The sequence below is a fragment of the Centroberyx gerrardi genome, chromosome 6, assembly GCF_048128805.1.
Source record: "Centroberyx gerrardi isolate f3 chromosome 6, fCenGer3.hap1.cur.20231027, whole genome shotgun sequence".
NCBI lineage: Eukaryota > Metazoa > Chordata > Actinopteri > Beryciformes > Berycidae > Centroberyx > Centroberyx gerrardi.
Genome location: NC_136002.1, coordinates 20786132 through 20804458, shown reverse-complemented (window position 1 = coordinate 20804458; position 18327 = coordinate 20786132). Strand labels below are relative to the sequence as shown.

General features: G+C 43.1%; 3 protein-coding genes across 3 annotated transcripts in view; 1 reads left to right on the top strand and 2 right to left on the bottom strand.

Annotated features, from left to right (window-relative positions):
* Positions 1-9060, bottom strand: part of stx1a (syntaxin 1A (brain)) — a 50056-nt gene extending 40996 nt beyond the window's left edge. The window contains exon 1 of the mRNA XM_071927896.2: positions 8978-9060. Within this exon, the coding sequence (XP_071783997.2) occupies positions 8978-9007 (30 nt within the window). The 5' untranslated portion in view covers positions 9008-9060. The remainder of the gene's footprint in view (positions 1-8977) is intronic.
* A 1283-nt stretch (positions 9061-10343) lies between these two features.
* Positions 10344-15570, bottom strand: bud23 (BUD23 rRNA methyltransferase and ribosome maturation factor). The gene is made up of 12 exons (XM_071927926.2): positions 15424-15570; positions 15056-15093; positions 14400-14495; positions 14061-14143; positions 13678-13774; positions 13442-13538; positions 13283-13333; positions 13087-13172; positions 12786-12831; positions 12631-12692; positions 11505-11594; positions 10344-10880 (listed from the first exon to the last, which is right to left on the bottom strand). The coding sequence occupies exons 1-12, from the start codon at positions 15469-15471 to the stop codon at positions 10826-10828; spliced, it is 849 nt and encodes a 282-aa protein (XP_071784027.1). The 5' UTR covers positions 15472-15570; the 3' UTR covers positions 10344-10825.
* A 1057-nt stretch (positions 15571-16627) lies between these two features.
* dnajc30b (DnaJ (Hsp40) homolog, subfamily C, member 30b) lies at positions 16628-17875 on the top strand. Its single transcript, XM_071894220.2, has one exon. The coding sequence runs from the start codon at positions 16629-16631 to the stop codon at positions 17823-17825; it is 1197 nt and encodes a 398-aa protein (XP_071750321.2). The 5' UTR covers position 16628; the 3' UTR covers positions 17826-17875.
* The last annotated feature ends 452 nt before the right edge of the window (positions 17876-18327 follow it).

Below are 18327 nucleotides of genomic sequence, written 5' to 3'. Positions count from 1 at the left end.
GGGATCAAGTAGTACTGAGTGTTGCCAAAGCATATTATAATAGTACAGGATAAAATAATATACACTACAGATGAATATAGGAATTCCTAATTATAGGAACTCTATTTTAAAAACTGTTCATACTCTTGATATATACTGTTTTCCTTAGGTGAAACTGCATGTTCAATCAGAGGGCACAGAAAGACCAAATGTGTGTGTTGTTGGTGTGTAAGCAGTCATGCTAATTTCAAGGGAAAGGGAGAAAATGAAGTATGCGAGCAAGTCTGTATGCATTCAAATCCTAGTTTCATGAATCATCTGAGAGTAAGAGAGAGAAGAGTAGTGAGAGAGGGAGTACAAGGAGAGATGGAAATCCATATGGGCCCTTCTTCATCGTCCTTTGTGTTTACATATTAAAGCAGACCTGTTTCCCATATCTTTGTATTGAAGCCAATTCAAGCAGCTTCCTGCAGTCCCATTAGAAATGACTCAGAGAATCTGTGTCAGCCACAGAGAGGACTGCTGAGAGCCTAACCAGATTTATTATCATAATACAGCTAGGTAACATTCATTATGCATACGTGTGCTCATTCACTCACACACACACACACACACACACACACACACACACTTGATTTTTTATTCATATCCGAATATACGAATACAGGGATAAACACAATAAAAACTGAATCAGAAATGTTTGTGAGAAACTGCATACTGTTTCACACTGTGAGTGCTCCATTTACAGCTCTGCTGCTCATACAACATGATTTGAATCAGCTCAGTTGGGGTATGAAAGCACCTGGAGAGGACTGGGACCAACACATGTTTCAAGTCCAGATCAGAGACACACTACCGTTTGTTAATAAACCCTCCCCCCTTATAAAAATAGAACAGCCATGCCTTCACCTGCGGCCGTGCTCAAGCCCTCAGGACATTCACTACCTACACAAAGACATCTATGTACGCATGCTATAGTTGGCAGTAGAATCACGTATACAAATTAATTTACATTTGCATTTGTTCTTATCCAGAGTGGCATATTATGAGTCAATTCATGAATGAACACATCATTTCCAATTTAATTCAATGAAATTCTGTGAAATTCCATGATTTTTTGTTTTTTCTTACCACATATCTGAGATTACATGTAGTGGTATATATTATCAATATTGAATATGAATATGAATATTGAAAATGTTAAAGGTATATTTCAGGTGATATTTGATGCATAACATGTAATTGTAATACATACATTAAGATTGAATGTATTTGATTTGTTTCACTGTCTTTTATTTGATTCATAATAGCAAGTCAAGACAACCTCTCGTGGAATTTCATGGAATCTAATGGAATTCAATTCTGTTTCCTCTCATTCCAATTCAATTCCAATTCTGTTTCCTTAGAGCTGGGTGATTCCAGATCACCAGAATTACAAGCAACCCATGATAAGAAGTGCCAGGGTCACAGCATTAGTGTCCCGACAATATTTCTGTGACTACAGGATGATCATGTAAGCTTAGAGCAAAGGCAAATATCAAACTATTTCAAAGACAGCTAAACAATTTCATTTTCCTGTCATATTTTGATTAGTCTGGTCAGAGAAAGACCTCAAAGGCAGAGCGACAGTGCAAACACATTGGTGGCACAGAGTTGAGCTTCAGGACAGCTGCAAACTATACTGGAACTGACACTGACACAGCCAAATCAACAAATCAACAACTGACCAAACTGACTGATTGTCTCGCTGGTTGGCCGACTGAACGACTGTCAGACTGAATGACTGGCTGATGGAAGTGGAGGATATTACTGCAGGAAACATCAAGAGAGGACAATCACACAGCCAGGCGATAGTGTGGAGCTCAAGGGGTGGTGAGAGGACATGTGGAGCGATCGATTGAGCCAAATTTAAAATTCCTTCATTTGCTTGCATGTTATTGTGCGATCACCTCATTGATAACAACACCAAGAGCTCCAACTGTCATCCTTTTACCAATCTTTGAAAATCAACAAGTCTCTTTAGGGCCTACATGGTTTTATTTGATGGTTGGGGGGAGGGTTGAAAAATATGTGATATGGTTGGTGATCACAAAGAGGAACATCCATTTTATTTTGCTGTTTGAATATGAGATATTTGTGTATGAATAAAGTGAAACTGCAGACCTATAAGTGTCCCGAGGAGAGATGCTGTGTGCTGCAGTAGAATAAGAGTCTGGATGAGGTTAACAGGATGTGTTTATCAGCCCTGCCCGCAGCTTGAAGGGTTCAGCAGATACACCAAGAAGAATATTGTGAGTGGGAGAGATGAAGCACTGCCGCTGTAGTCGCGTCTTGTGAAAGTGCGTGCATGTGCATGTGTACACAACCCTAAACAATTTCCCTTTCCTGACAATCCTCCTCAATGTCGTCCTCTCTTTAATCATCTTCCTCTTTCTCTCTCGTTCCTCCCGTCCATCATTCTCTCCTACCTCTTGTTTCTCTCTCGCCTGCCTCCGGACTCAGCTTCGCTTCACAATCTCATTACTGTAGCTGGCCCACACAACATGGACTCAGTTACCTTTGACTGGCGCTCCTTCCTCCCTCCTTCGCTTTGTCTCTCACTCTCCTCCTTTACCCTTACGCTATCCTTTCTCAACACCACCCCCGCTGTCATTTATCCAATCTCATCTTCCTCATTCAATCTCATCCTCCTCCTCCTCAGCCTCAGCTTATCTTATCCCCTTTTTCTTTATCTGCCTTTAGCTCTTCCTCCCTGTTTCCCTCTCTCCCCCCTCACATCCATCCGACCTTTACCAGTGTAATCATCAAAGTGATGCCATTTAAACATGGCTAATACAAATTTACAAACTGCTGCGTCATAAAAGGTTAAATAATGGCTTATAATACGATAATGGCGTGTCTGTGCACAAATCAATGATAATCAATTTTAGGCCAGCATTCAAACGTCTGCATCTGCCAATTCTCTCAGAGATAACTCTTTCTTCCACAGCCTCCGATATGATGATTGACCTTTCAGAATAAACAGTGGACGCTCTCTTCCATTTTGGCAAATTAGCATCTAATTGGCAGGTAGGTGTGTATATGAATACCTATCTCACATGCTGTGGCAGATGCTCACACAGTAATTGTTCATTCCCACTGGTCTGCTCTACATGCATCTAGGCAACTGCGGTGGGTCGACCGGTGTTGACATGTTGACTGAGCGGGTGAGAAAATGTCATAAAGCCTCATTTGAACCCTAATGACAGATCACAAGCAGGGAAAAGAGATGTGCTGTCACCTCGTCTGCCGTGCCTTCTCCCACCCCCACCCCTCTCCAGCTCCCCCTGTGGAATATATTCAGAGCGTCTCCCTCTGTAACTCACTGCCCATGAAGGATTATGACAGCACCGATGCGCCACTAACACAATTATAGATACGGGAGAAATGTGAGAGAGCGAGAGGGATGTGGAGGAATGACAGAATGTATAGAGAAAGAATCGGGGCCAACAGGAGGGGAAAGATGGACGAGCTGAAGAACGGAAAGAACGGAGAAAGACCAAGCAGTGAAAAAGTGAAAGAAAGATATGGGGAAACAAAACAGACAAAGAGGCAGAGAGAGACAGAGTGAGAGAAAGAGAAGCAATTAGTACAGTTGACATCCGCATCTACAGTTCAGCAAGGTCTTCTTCAGAGTGAAATCCATCAGTCTTTCTTTCAAGCATGCAAAGACTCCAAAAGATTCACGCCAGACAATGACAGATAGAGCTACTTAGGGCCTAATGAGGTCAAAGACAGTTCATGCGGTTTTTAATTACATTTTAAGGCCTTGATCTTCAACAAGTATCTGTGATAAAAAGCGATATCTGTATGTCATCACAGCTAAAGTACTTTCTCTGCTGCTGTGGATTATAAGATGATGTGAAAGAGAGGTCAGCGGCGCATTACAAATTAAATTTGAACAGTGGCAACAAAGATGACCGGGAGCAAATTCAACACATGAGGAGGGTTTAATTACAGAATATTCTTTACGTAACCGCTAGTCTTCCTGGAGTCCACAAAAAACACATTATTACCACACAATTGACATCACAAGACAGATAGACGGTGCAACATAATGGACGTTAAGAGCCACTGATCATACAACGTAAACATTTTGAGAAATCTGATAGGTCGGAAACATCTCATAAAAGTGATCTACCATTGATAAACATTGGAATACAAGTGCTTTCTTCACGCTGGTCTGTTTGTAACCTTTACCACAAGATTGTCAATGAACTGGAGCTGGAAAATAGCAACATTTAAATAATTAACTGGTATATTAACTGGTGTACTGATTAAGACGATGTGGGGCATAACTGTTGAATGGACCATCCATTCATGCGTTCCATAAATAACTGTTACACAAACACTGAACGCCAGCCAACAGCAGATACTGGATATTATTGTAACTGTCACCTCATTTGCAAAGACAGACAAGTCTCTGGTGAAATGCCAGATCGGTCACACTCATTTTATGGCTCATTAATGCAATTATGCAGACTCTATGCGTTGATGAATAACGTGTGCTTGTGTCTGTGTATGTGTGCGCCTGTCTTATGGATAACGATGGCAATATAGGACGATAACTATGCATTTTCCTGCTACTTTATTCCCCCACCGCCACTGATTCTATTGATAAAACCTCATCTATCGGCCACAGCAGTCAGTCCACCATAGATTCTGGAGTTTACAAAGGCTCTGCATGTAATGAGGACAAATAAAACCTCTGACCCTCTAGGCCCAGCGTTCAGTTCAACACCAACCAAGTGGCTCTTTCTTTCCTCTCTCCCGCTGTTGACTCCGAGTCCGCTGTTTGTGTCACTGAGCAAGTGTCAACAGCCAAGATCAGGTCAAGGACAGAAGAGAGAGAGAGAGATAAAGACATTGAAAAGAGGAATAGAAAGGGCAGATAGACAATGGGCGAAGAAAAAAAAGGGAGAAAAAAAGAGGATAATGAAAAGGAAAGGGCATGGGGGAGTCAAAGACACATACGGACACACACACACACACACACACACACACAGCCTCTGGGTCTGTGCTCTTCATCCATCCTATTAGTTAATGTGTCACTCTAACCCCACACAGGCAGTGACAGCAGACCCCTCTCCTCACACACACACACACACACACACACACACACACACACACACACACACCCCCCTCCTCACACACACACACACACACACACACATGCAAAGCCCTGCCTGAACCAATAGTAACACTGTCTAACAAAGCTCCACCAGAGAAGACAGGGAAAAGCATGTAGGGGGGATAGGAAGCCAAACGGTTCATTGTCAAACACCAGTAGGAGAGCGAAATAATGGAGGAACTTATCATCACTGAGAGGATGAAAGAAAACAGAGGGTTATTATTAAAGAAGGAGAGGGAGGCGGGAGAAGAGGCAGATATGGTCAATCAAAAGACGAGATATAAAGAATAGACAGGACCAATAAAAAGGAGGGAAGGATGAGGAGATACGGAGGCGAAATGGCCTGTGCAGGTGGAAACAATCCCATTTGATTGATAACTGTGGTGAGTGAAATCTGCAATAACCTCATCAGTATGTTTCCTTCAACTTTCAGAGCTTGAACGAGGCTGACAAACGTTAACCCGCACATCATATTATGTTCCATCTATCACCCAATCACTCCTGAGCCGACTGGGAGTGATGGGACGAGGTGAGGAGGGGAGAGGAGAGAGGAAAGAGGAGGAGAGGAGGAGAGGAGAGGAGGGCGAGGGCATTACGACCATTTCAGTTATTGAGACTGGCAGCTTCAGGCAGCAAGCTAATGAACTATTGGAAGAGAAAAAGCCACAGGCAGATGTTGAGCTCATAATGTGGCTTTATGGGCATATGGGTGATATTGGAGCACAACCTGCGCTCTGATACACATATTAGCATAAGCCAATTTCCTGCCAAACGACACATAAGCACATGGGTGAGCAAACTTACAGTATGGATGTACAGAGAAACACACACAAACACAGCAGAATCTTCAAAGCTCAATTCTCTGCCGCTATCTTGAACTTTAGTTGTGTTGCCAGTGTCAAACGGGACTGGACTAGACCCTCGAAAACATAATGCTGGTTGCCCGAAAAAAGCCTCAAGATGTCACTATCATTCATTTGCATGTACTTGCATCTTGAGTCCGAGGACCGAACGCAACCAATGAAAAACCTTGGAAGAAATACAGCTGGTTAAAAACAGGTTGTGATGCGATGCCTTCCTCCTTGAGTATATACAAAACAGATATATCTAAAAATAGACACTCAGATGTTTGATTTGATTGTTAAAATTCATGATGAACATCTCAGAAAGGGACCACTCCATGTCCAAGTCCACCATTTGCCGTACTGCACAAGCACCCTTCTCCTTCCTGTGGCACCTGCCAGCGCTCCCTGTATGCGCAGACCAAATTTAAAAATAAGAGGGATACACTGACCACTTCCAAGGTTTTGCATTGGTTGAATGTGGAAATCAAGTTACAGGTAAAACGCAAATGAACTACAGAGACATCTTGAGGCTGTTCGGTGAGGTCATTTAGCTGGACTCTCCTTGCCTGGGTTCAGTACAAACACCAGTCCACTGCTCTTGTCTTTCGCTGACAGACCCAGATCAGAATTCTTCCTAAGGTGAAATACTACAGTGTCATTTCAACGGAGCCTACTATTGGGATTCTGACATGAATGATAGCGATGTAAGGTAACTTCTGGCTCCGTATCCTTTACATACAGTAACTCTGCAAAGTTTGAGAACCATCGGCATTACCATGATATGATTTCACGCTGTACAGAGGATCGTACCTTGCAGCAATTTACTGACAGATGGAATGTCAACACCTTAATGACAAACTCAAATGTCCAAACCGAGTACTGGCAAAAACCCACTGACCACTCACCACCATATATTAGCTTTGGCAGGGTCACTTGCACTACGGCATTCTCCCAAATGAATTTTCCTGTAGAAGTCCAGCTCTGAAACAGGTGAGGTTGCAGTGGAGAGATTTTTTTTCCTGGTACACTAGCTTGGGATCTGGATATTAACAGTCGGCCATGCAGGCATTAATGTATCCTACATTGCTGAAGTACTGTGTAGTCCTCACACAACCCCAAAGACCCACTGAGATGTTGACATGAGATGCAAGAAGCTGAGTTTATTTGACTCTGTAAATGGAAAACAGCAATAATCTAGTGTTGATGGGAAGTAATCGTGTATGACTTCCAATTTACTTGAAAATTATTTGGCCCAATTCTTAAGCTTGCCTGAAATTGGCCTGCTGCGAGACTGGCTACAACAACTGCCAATTTCTCTGGCATGTTTAAAGATAAAAGGAAGTAAATATTTTTAAAAACTCAACTGCTGACTCATAATTTTACTCGACTCTCTGAAGACTTTGCTTGTGTTTGAGCTTTTTGACTAAACTGGTCCTTCAGCGAGTGAGAAAAGGCCATTTCTCTGTCTTGCTTTGTACCACTGCATCTATCCTAGGATTACTGTGAAGAGGCAGCATGGCAGGCTATGAGACACACCTCTCTCTCTCTCTCTCTCTCTCTCACACACACACACACACATGGCAGGGCTGAGTTGGGGGAGGCAAAACCAATGTCTCCCCAGAGGCCAATTCATAGCTAGATCTCCGCTGAAAACTGAGGAGCCGTAAATTGTTTCCTCTCTCTTTCTCCTCGTCTTAACCGCCACTTACACAGATCTGACAATGGCCCAACTCTGCCGCGAGACGCAGGGCACCTTAGTCAAATAAGATGTCACTCACACACTCACAAACACACACACACACACACACACACACACACACACACACACACACACACTAGTGTGTCTCAAAAGAGGCATCCCTATGGAGGATAAGATATGGATCCTCTTCTTTATCTATTAAACCAAAACACCACCAGTAACCTTTAATAATCACTTTTTCTCATTTATCCCCAAATACAACAGCAGCAGCAGTAAATGTGTTTGAGTACATGGGCGATGGGAACAATTATGGAGATGTCACCTAAAAAAAGAGAAATTAAAAAAACTGTAGTAAAGGCGCCGGTATATGAACCTGTCAAGTCAAAGCGCAGCTTCCACAGATTTTAACTATTTCTTTTAGGGATATACTGTATGTGTGACATGCAGCTGAAAGAGAGACGCGGAGATTTAGCCTTGGAGTTGGTGCGCACGAGGCACCAGCCCTCTCCAAAACCTCAATTCACAGAACAACAGAATAAACTCGGAGTCTCTCCACATGCAACCAAAGCCTTCATAAATTGCAACATAATTGCTTGAAAAGGACAAAACACTGTGGTATAAATGGACACGTTGGAGGACGTTTGGAATTGCCTGTGTCCGCCTGTGGCGCGCAATTAGCTGGCGAAGGTAGACATTAAACAGGTGAAATGGGCGAACTGGGACCAATTCCCGCTCCAGTCACACGCCCACAGTTGGCCAGATCGATCAAATCACTTAAAATCCGGCTATTTGGACGAATACACACATTACAATGTATTCACCTGTCGCATTTTTCCCAAAACAATTAAATTTACGATCTGACTCTTTCTAAAAAAAAAAGAACTGTGGAATCCTATAATAAATTATGGAAGGGATATGACAGATATGACAACTATAAAAATAGATAGTCCTAACAGGAATATTATATGAGTATTGGCCTATTAGTGATAAAATGGGAGATAAAATACCATTAAGTACGACAAGGTCTTCATAAACTCACTCTTGAGTCCCAGAGGCGCACCATAAATCTTCATAGTAATATTATAGGGCGATTAAAGTGTTTTTTCCGTGAGCAGTCTTGTAAAATTGCAGGCTATTAGACCCTCGTGTGTCACAACTGTTGCTCAATCAGCGCAACCTGTTCAATGAATCCATGTTTCCTCAATTTCCTACCGCTTAATTTACACCGTCTAACATGTGGAAACAACCATACTGACCATTTAAAAGAATCAAACAGAAACTTACATGTTTAAGTTCTTGCATGCGGTCTTTCATGGTTCCCTACAGTTATTAATACTCTTATCCGACAGTTCCCGTTGTGTCTTTCTCTGGATCTGTTGTATTGTTCCTGTGGAAGAGGCGGGGTGGAGACGGAGTGTCCAACCGAGGCAGCGATGTGCGTCTACGGGCGAGAAACGGTGATTTTTTCCCCCCTCCGTCTGTATGATGGGATGGTGGGACCACTTAGACCCGGGTGACGCGCATAAAAGGTGAGGCGAGGCCTTTCGCTGTTAACCCATTAGACACCTTCAAGTTCCCAGCCAATCCTCACTAATTGATATTTTACATATGTGCTTATTCTCCAGGTTGTGTCTGTTCAGGTGCTGTCAATCTAGTAGCCAGTATGTTTCCCGAAAATGACCATCTTTAATATGGCTGACTGAGTGAATTGTATCGGATTTGGTTATCGATTGAGCAGGTTCTGAGATAACGCCCAGATGAGCTGTGATGGTTTGGATCTGTGCTTTAGTTTGTGCAAAGTGCACAGCGACCTCTGCAGGACACACGTGGTGTGGCTTGGTATAGAAACAGCAAAGTGATCTATCTATGGCCCGAGATGGTCTTGAAATCTTATGCAAGTATTTTTATTTATCCAGAGTGTCAACTGAGCATGCGTGCTCTTTTCCAGCCTGGCCCTGCTTCATATTCCCAGTTTCACACTTTCACAGCTGGGAGCTTCCCAGTACAACCAGTCGTCTACTGGTCTAGTCAACTGGGGGTTTAGTGCCTGGGTCAAGGGCACATCAGCAGTGGTTGTTTAGGGAGGGGAGAGCATCACTCACACACTTTCACCAAACACATTTTCCCATTTCCCCGAGCCGTCAACAAACCTGTTTCTGTAGCCTCTAAGCTTACAGCTGCCGCCCAGATCTAATGGAGATTACCTTATTATCAACATGACTTTATTATTGTTATAGATTGTGTTATGTTCTATTCTTCTGATAAGACTAATTCTATCTGAAGCACCATACACACACCAAAGAAGAGTAAAATGTACTCCCATTTAAACAAGTGTTTACATGAAAAACACTAAACGTCTGTTTTTCAGACGTTCAGACATCCCTCCCCACACACACACACACTTTTACTTCATTTTCCCCTTGTGTGTGTGTGTGTGTGCTTGTGCCTTTTTAACGCATTTATTCCGCCTTTTTATAATCTTGAGAATTTAACTGCCAGTTTGTTTAGTACCATCATACACAACTTAACTACATATGTACATGCCGTTGTACTATATATCCAATCTCTTGGTGCAGTTGAGGTTGTTTGTTGTTGTTTTTTTACTAAGGAAACAAATAAAAAAAAACAATGAATGCCCATATTTGTGCAAATGTTGTAGATAGATTTAATCAGATGGGCAGAAATGATGAATCTGACATTTGATAATCTATAAAATTGTTTTAATTCTGTGTTTTAATTCTTAGTCTCCATAACTATTGGAAAGCCATTTGTGCTGTCCAATAGTTATGGAGACTAAATTACATCTCAGCTCTGTTTTTCTGGATAGTGGGCAGTCCATCGCTGTGTCTATACACAAGGTCAGTTCCTGCCAAATTGAACAGGCAGACTGCAATCTTATGAACATTCATTTCAGAGACAAATTGGCTAACACTTCACTAGGCCAAATATAAAAATGATTGACCATAATAGCATTTCACTCTTTCATTTCATCCACTTGAATTAACGAGTTGAAAAATTAATTGAGTCCAAACACTTGTCAGCTACAGAGGTGACTGTGTGTGTGTGTGTGTGTGTGTGTGTGTGTGTGTGTGACGTTGCAGCCGAGAGCTAATGAAGCTGCATGAGTCAGAGCTAGAAATGAGGTCTTCTTTGGCGTCCGGTGTACTTTGTGTCTGCCCGCACCTCCCTGCAGGGGAACACACACACATCAGCAAGCGTCAGAACACACACACATCGGAATCTAACTAATCAGAGGTGATATTCAATGTTACAACTGCACTACTTTACAATATTCATACCCATTTTCCCATTGAACATATTTTATTATAAGTTTATATATGTAAATGTGATTAATACAGTTAGCAGTTCCAATGTGATCTATATTATTCCTGCTGCATGCTGTGATCTGTACGCTCCTCATCTGGGAACATGTTGCCAGTTATCAAAGTTGTCTGAAATGAACAACACAGCTATTCCTATAAATTACAGCAGGTGGACACTATTCAGTTTGCACTGATGGATTGTGGCTTCATATTAATCCTCATCAATATGAAGCCACAATCCATCAGTGCAAACTGGATTGTCGGTCACCAGGTTATTTCTTAGTTTCCAATAAGCAGGAAAGGGTAATGTGACTTTTAATTGTACATCCATTGACACACGCTATGCATTGAAAATTAACTAGGTAGGTCTGAAGTTGCTGAGAAATGACAGAGATGAGCAAAACCTCAATCCAACCAATATGATTCTTTCAACTTTGCCCTTTAAAAAGTCTAAAAAGACGGAGTTTACAAGACAGCCATGTACATACCGGCCCTGTCTTCTTCTCCTCTCCTTCTTCTCCATGATCCAGTCTTTTCCCTTCTTCGCAGATTTGCCCTTCATGTTTTTGAAGCGGGATCTTCATGAATAAAGAGAAAGAGTGTTTCACATAGCTGACCATCTTATTTAAAATGCATCTTGTTCTGCGTGACAAAACACTTCCATCACTCTGTTACTGTTGTAAAATATACAATTCATGACAAGCAGTCTTGTGTATTACCAGGAGAAGAGATTTGAACATTAGTATGTGAAAGGGAGGAAAATCTGCCTGGCAGGGTTTCAAGTCAGGCAGAACGACGACCCTTTGTTAGATTTCTCTAGGTCTTTCAGCTTCATCAAGGCAGGACATGAACAAACCTGCACTTATCAAAGCCAAGACCTGCTTACTGTCCATACAGTGGGTAATGAATGGGTACGTTTAAATGGGTTTGTTTACATACACACCAATAATCAAATCTTAATCTGACTGAGGCAAACGTCCAAGTAAAGCAAATGCAAATTAGATGGATTATCTTTATCAGAGTGAAGTCATAATCAGAGTAAGCATCACCCGGTTAAAACACCTACATTTCTGCTCAATATGTGGATTTATTTGGCCGTGGAAACAACTAAGTCAGGTTTCATTCCATTTTTTTTAAACATGCAAATCTGCCAGATGGTTGCAGAGGAAGCTGATGTGTTTGTGTTTGTTTACACAAATGACAAAATGGCAAGTGGTGGTGGGAGCGGCCCATACATGTGAAGTGACTGCAAAAAGGTTTTCATGCTAATTCTTCCCTTCACCAGATGAAAGAAATGAGCATTGCATCAAAGTGCGCTGTAAGCACATCAACGAAAACAACAGAGAATAGCAAGCAAAATAACAAAAACAAAACGTTCTAACATTTTTCATCTGAAACTGAAATGGCCGCAGGATGGATCTCATTACATCACATCCTTCTCTGAGTGAAGTAACCCAACTAACAAATAGATCCATGTAAACGCTGGTTATTGGAGTGAATTGCACTACTTCAAATGACATAAACACTTTCATCAAACTACTACCTTCATCTCAGTGTCCAGTGTATTATGCCATGTAAACACACCCAGTGTCTGCCTAGTGCAAATATCTTTACCTTTGTCCTGCGTACTGGACCTGGTTTTGAACACCCCTTTCTGACGTTTCTGATCCCAATCCCTGAAATGAAGAAACAGAGATAGAGATCACGATGAGGCAGAATAAGAAAGGCAGACATCCCAAATATCTACTGCTAATCGGCCTGTTCCTTACTTTGGGAAGGACTCCTGTTACCCCGGCAAAAAGACAAAGGAAGAACCTGGGAAAAACAAGAGAAGTCAGGAAGGTCATGAAGATAAATTATTCAAAACACTTTAACACAATTTCTGATGTAATAATTTAACATAAGGCAAATGTAATCAGCAGTGTCATCAATATAAATGCCATCCTGTTCCAATTAGCCTTGTGTTGCAAGTACACTATTAATAATTTCACAGGCTATTAAAAAGGAAACAACTGCAGATGCCGGTAGTTGAACATGGAAAAGTAAATTCCCCCTCTGTAAGGAACTGACTTTTTGGCCTTGCTGCTGTTGGGATAGTCGACCACCATGCCTCCACTGAAGCCGGCCCTCATGGCCTGGGACGTGATCAGCTCAAGCTGCAGAAAGGGAACGGGAAGACTGCAGGTGAGCGAAGGAATGAAGAAAAACTCTCTGGCATTGGACCACACATCCACCGAAAAAATTAGGAACGAAGGCATTTTTTCACCTGTTCTGAGTTCTCTGGGTAAAGCTGAAAAATGGCACGTGCGCCTCTGGACTGAAAGACAAAGAACGGAGTGAAGTGAGTAAAGGAGTATAGATTTACTCTGGCGTCCAAATCTTTCACTGTTTGTCAAAAGAATCAAAGACAATGATATCACCTTACCAGAGAAGAATAAAGTGTACTGAAAAAGGTATAGAGTCTCTTGGGTGGACTGTGTGTCTTCTTGTCCGCATTGCAGAGCCACTGTAGGGCCGAAATACTGAAAGTGTGGTGAGGGAAAAAAAAAAACAGTACAGAGAGAGGAGAAAATGAAAAAGAGAGGTTATAAACTCACAAGATTCCAAATTAATGTGGATAAAGTCTGCCTTTTTTGAAAACAGGTATGCTATGCTCGTCACCTGATGCAACCATCGAAGGTGCCGGGTCGGAAAGGCATCCCTTGGCCCATGTCCCCCAGTACGAGGTCTCCTTCTACTTCCCGCTCCAGCGCAACATCTGCCACAGACAAGACAGTGACATCCGGTCATTGGTTCACCAATTTATCCAGATCTCAGACTTCTGAACTCTCCGGTTAACCAAACAAGAAAAACTGACGAAACAAGTTGAGCTGCGATATATTCTAGTCAACTGTTGAAATTTCTCTGTTCACCTGAACTTTTAAACTGCACTTTTGACAGCGTGTTTTGAAATGTTTGCACATGCACGTACCTGCATACATTCGTTTCTGAAATCACATCTCAAGACCAAATATGTATGCGGCAATGTCGGACATCAAACTCACCCAACATCGCAGTGCTGATGTCGACTCCAACCCAACAGTGTCCCTCCTCTGACAGATAGTCTCCACTCAGCCCCGAGCCACACCTGGGACAGAGAGACAGAGAGTCACCCGTGTTGTTCAGCGTCTTCACATTTTCATTAGAACTGGATCATAAAACGAGCTCTGTCCGTTTCATAAAACTTACTAAAAAATAACTATGTGTCCTGTGTGCCGAATGCTGGTGACATTCAGATAAATTGAATCTCAAATACTATCATTACCTCCAACATGGCTCTCTCATAAGCACTCTACTTCATTTACAACAATAGCAAACCACCACATCCCAAGTCACTCACTTACCCCACATCCAGTAGAAAACAGGGCTGTCCCTCTGGCAGGTTCAGAAGCTCTACAGCTCTCTCCGACATCTGGGTCTGGATCTCAATCATTCGAGAGCTGAGAAACAACAAAACACACAGAGACTGTAATAACACTTTCACATGTGACTTCTGACCATGGGGAGATATTCCACGTTTCAGTTTTTTTTCTTCTACAACTATGTGAAATGTCTTCCTGTTGTGTCTGCTTTCCCTCTGTCATGGTGTGTTGGTCCATGTCAAGTCATGTGTCCGAGTAATAATGGTCTTGTATGGATGTATATGAGTCTGACTGGCTGTGGAAGTGGAGTTCTTCCTTGAAGGCAAATAAAGCTCTAATCTTATCTAATCTAATCCAATCCACTAGCAGATTCTACCTTTGTAGGCGGCATGCTGAAGTCAGATCTGAAGCTTGATTTGGTAGATTCAAAACCACATTCTGCAACACTACAGAAGAAATCTCTCTTCAGCTAGCGCTCTGTTGAAAACTGTGCAGAGTCACACATGGCATTCTGCAGCTTGTCAGTCACATACTCCAAAGCTTTTGTTTATTAACATCATGACACCGCACTCAAGCATCAAGCAATCCCACAGTTATGTGACTAATGAAATTACACTCAACATAACACCCAGACTCACTTTTGAGAGTATTTCTTGGCTTCGCCTTCATTGTAGAACTGCAGTGATGAGAGCAGATCAGATAAACATTAAGGCATGTTGCATATGACACTGTTTGGATGCTGATTTGACTGCAGACAGCAAACACAAGCCTAACCCTACACTTTCCAATATATATTCAACTAAATTAGCGTTTCTAGCAAAGAGGATGAATTCTGCTGTTATGCATGAAGGAGCGTTAAACAGAGGCTGATCATCACTGTTTTGAGATTGAAAATGTACATGCCTTACTACAGTACAGTCAGCTAATGATAGCTTGCTGGTTGGCTAACTCCTCTGCTGAAACTCATCAGTCTATCCTGGTAAAAAGCCAGTAAAATGTCACTCACCATTTCGGGAGGGGCCATGTGTTCAGGCCTTCGACAGCTGGACGCCATGGCTGTCGATGTGTGTATCGGTACCTGAGGAGAAACAGTTAATAATCTCAATTTAAAACCAAGCTAGATGTTGTGATGGTCCGTCCACACGCGAGGTGCTGTGACGTCATATGTAAGCGACAAGAGGGACTGCTTCTTCTTCTCCGGGTTTAATGGCGGATCGCAAACCAGCGTAGGTGCACATCGCCACCTGCTGTACCGGAGTGTGGAGTATCATGTTCATGTATACAGTATATTGCTGCCTGTCTTATATTCTACTCTTCCTCTTCTTATATTCTAGTCTTCCTCTTCTTCTTTTTGGTTTTAAACGACCGCAATCAACTGAACTGGAGTGGATCAGAAAACTATAAATGGTAGAACTGGTGCTGTTTCTTTTAAATATGTAAATAAGCTGTTGTACCCTGGATATCCTGTTCCAAAAATTAAATAATAAAAAATACAGTACAAATCAAATCCAGATCAAGGGGAGGAAATTAGTTAATGCTGGGTTAATAGAGACAATAGTTTTTGGGCTTGCTTACTCTTAATGCATTTCAAGGGGTTTGCAAATAGAAACTCACTCTTAAAGGTCACTAATAGGGCTAGGAATTAACATTTTGACTGAAATATTTTACCAATAATATTAGATTGTTTATACCAAATTCCAGGTTTTTGTCCTCCATAAATATACAAAATTTTATGTTTTCTGAATTTAAGGGTGGCAAGATATTCTGTAAGCAATTCCATAAAGTTTGAACAACTACAGTGGAAAAATAGATGTTCTGTGATTTATAATTCCATATTGCAAAATATTGTTTCATTATTTTATTCCAGATTCATATTTTTGTTTCAAGGGGCAGCAGTTTGTTGCAGTTTGTTGTAGAGCAATGTTGTCGCTATCCATGTTTATCGTCTAAAACCTGCAACCCCTTTTAGTGTTTATCAATAAATAGAGCAATAAAGAGTCAAATAATAATGTAATAACATGGGTTAGTTTACAGTTCTTGCATAAACACTTGAAGGTTCCCTGTTGCTGCAATATGATTGGTCGAATGTGGTATCTACTTCCCGTTTACATTGCCTCTCATTGGTGCTGTGTTGACGTGTTGTCTGACGTCACCGGATGCCCCAGCCGTCTTCCTCTCCCCGGGCTCGTCACCGGCGCTGCCAACGGGAAAATGGCAGAGGTCAGTCAGAGGCTGGGGAGCGGAGCTTACCGGCTGTCTGCGCTCAGAAACACCCAGAGTCGCTCCGTCCGCGGCGGAGAAAGTCCCGGGTCTCTGCTGACGAACTGCGGCCTCACCGGGGCCCGGTGCTGCGGCGGGGCCGAGGAGGACACGGGCCCGCCGGGTCTGCGCGAGTATCAGCCGCTGTCAAACAGCAAGTCAACACAACGCACAGCCGGGAAACTTTCTAGACTTGGAAAAAGTGAACGTCGGCAGGAAAATGGGACTTCGCCATCTGCCGCATCTCGGGACTTGGATGCATACTCTTTCGTCAGACTGGTGGAAAGCAGAGAGAGCCTGCAGGCTGATGGGACACCGCTCTACCTCTCACCAGGAGTGCAGCCTCTGCTCCGGGCGAACCTGCTGGGTGGCAGGATGACCCGCTGGAGGAGAAGAGGTGTTCTCCTGGCCGCCGTTCACCCCGAAACCTTCAGTTCGCCTCAGCAGCTCAGAGACTTATGCACTGTTGTCCTGACTCTAGCAGAGCGGGGATCAGAGAGACAGAAGCGTGTGAAACTCCATCCTGGGGCCCTGCACCCCTCCACCACGACTAGATGTTACAGCTGGAGGGGTAACAACAGCAGCAAAGACGCTCCCCCGCTGTACCGGAGCAAGACGGCCTACTACGACATCCTCAGCGTGTCCCCTAGTGCCACCCAGTCCCAGATAAAGACGGCCTACTACAAGCAGTCCTTCATCTACCACCCAGACAAGAACCCGGGGAGCGAGGAGGCCACCCAGCGCTTCTCGGAGATCAGCGAGGCCTACACCGTGCTGGGCAGCATCAGCCTGAGGAGGAAGTACGACCGCGGCATCCTGAGCCAGTCGGACGTCCGGGGTGCGGGGAGACCCTCCTCCAGAGAGGCCCCGGGCCGAGCCTCAGCGTCCCAGCAGCAGCAGCAGCAGCAGAGAGGCAGGCGTTTCTCCCAAGGCGGGGGGAAGACCATGTTCGATTTCGACGCCTTCTACCAGGCCCACTATGGGGAGCAGCTGCAGAGGGAGAGGGAGATGAGGGCCAGGAAGCAGTACCTGGAGGAGAAGAGGAGGGAGGAGTACAGAAAGTGGAGGATGGGGAAAATGATGGAGGTGACTGTGGCGATGCTGCTGGCCATGGCCGGGATAATTTTTGTCAATCTCAGCAGGCCCTGAAATAGAAGCAGCAGTGAACGTCTCCCCTCTGAGGCGGAGTGTTATGACTCCCAGGGTGATGGGGGCGGGGTTGGGGGTGGGGGGCGGAGGGGTCACTACCTCTGACTTTCTTGCTAGTGTTGCACAATTTTTGACAGTTAAAGCTGTTTATTTTCAGTGCAGCGTAGAGATAAACATGAAGCCTGTTCACTGCGTTGTTGTCTAATTGTTGAGATTGAAGCAGTAGATCGGCTTGTCTTGCACAAAATGTATTCTATCCACACACACACAAGCTGTTCCTACAAAGTAAACAGCTGAACTTGTTGATTTCCTCATTTGGAGATGTATAGGATTTGAAAAGCACCCAGTTGTAAGGGTGATAAGACGTTATAGGCCTACACCACAATTTAACATTTTTTCATTGTTGGTTTCATTCAAGGCTTCAAAACAAGAGCTTATTTAATAGAAATCTGTTCTATTCATATTCTACTTGATTCCTGCGGTTTGAGTGTAACATCGCTTT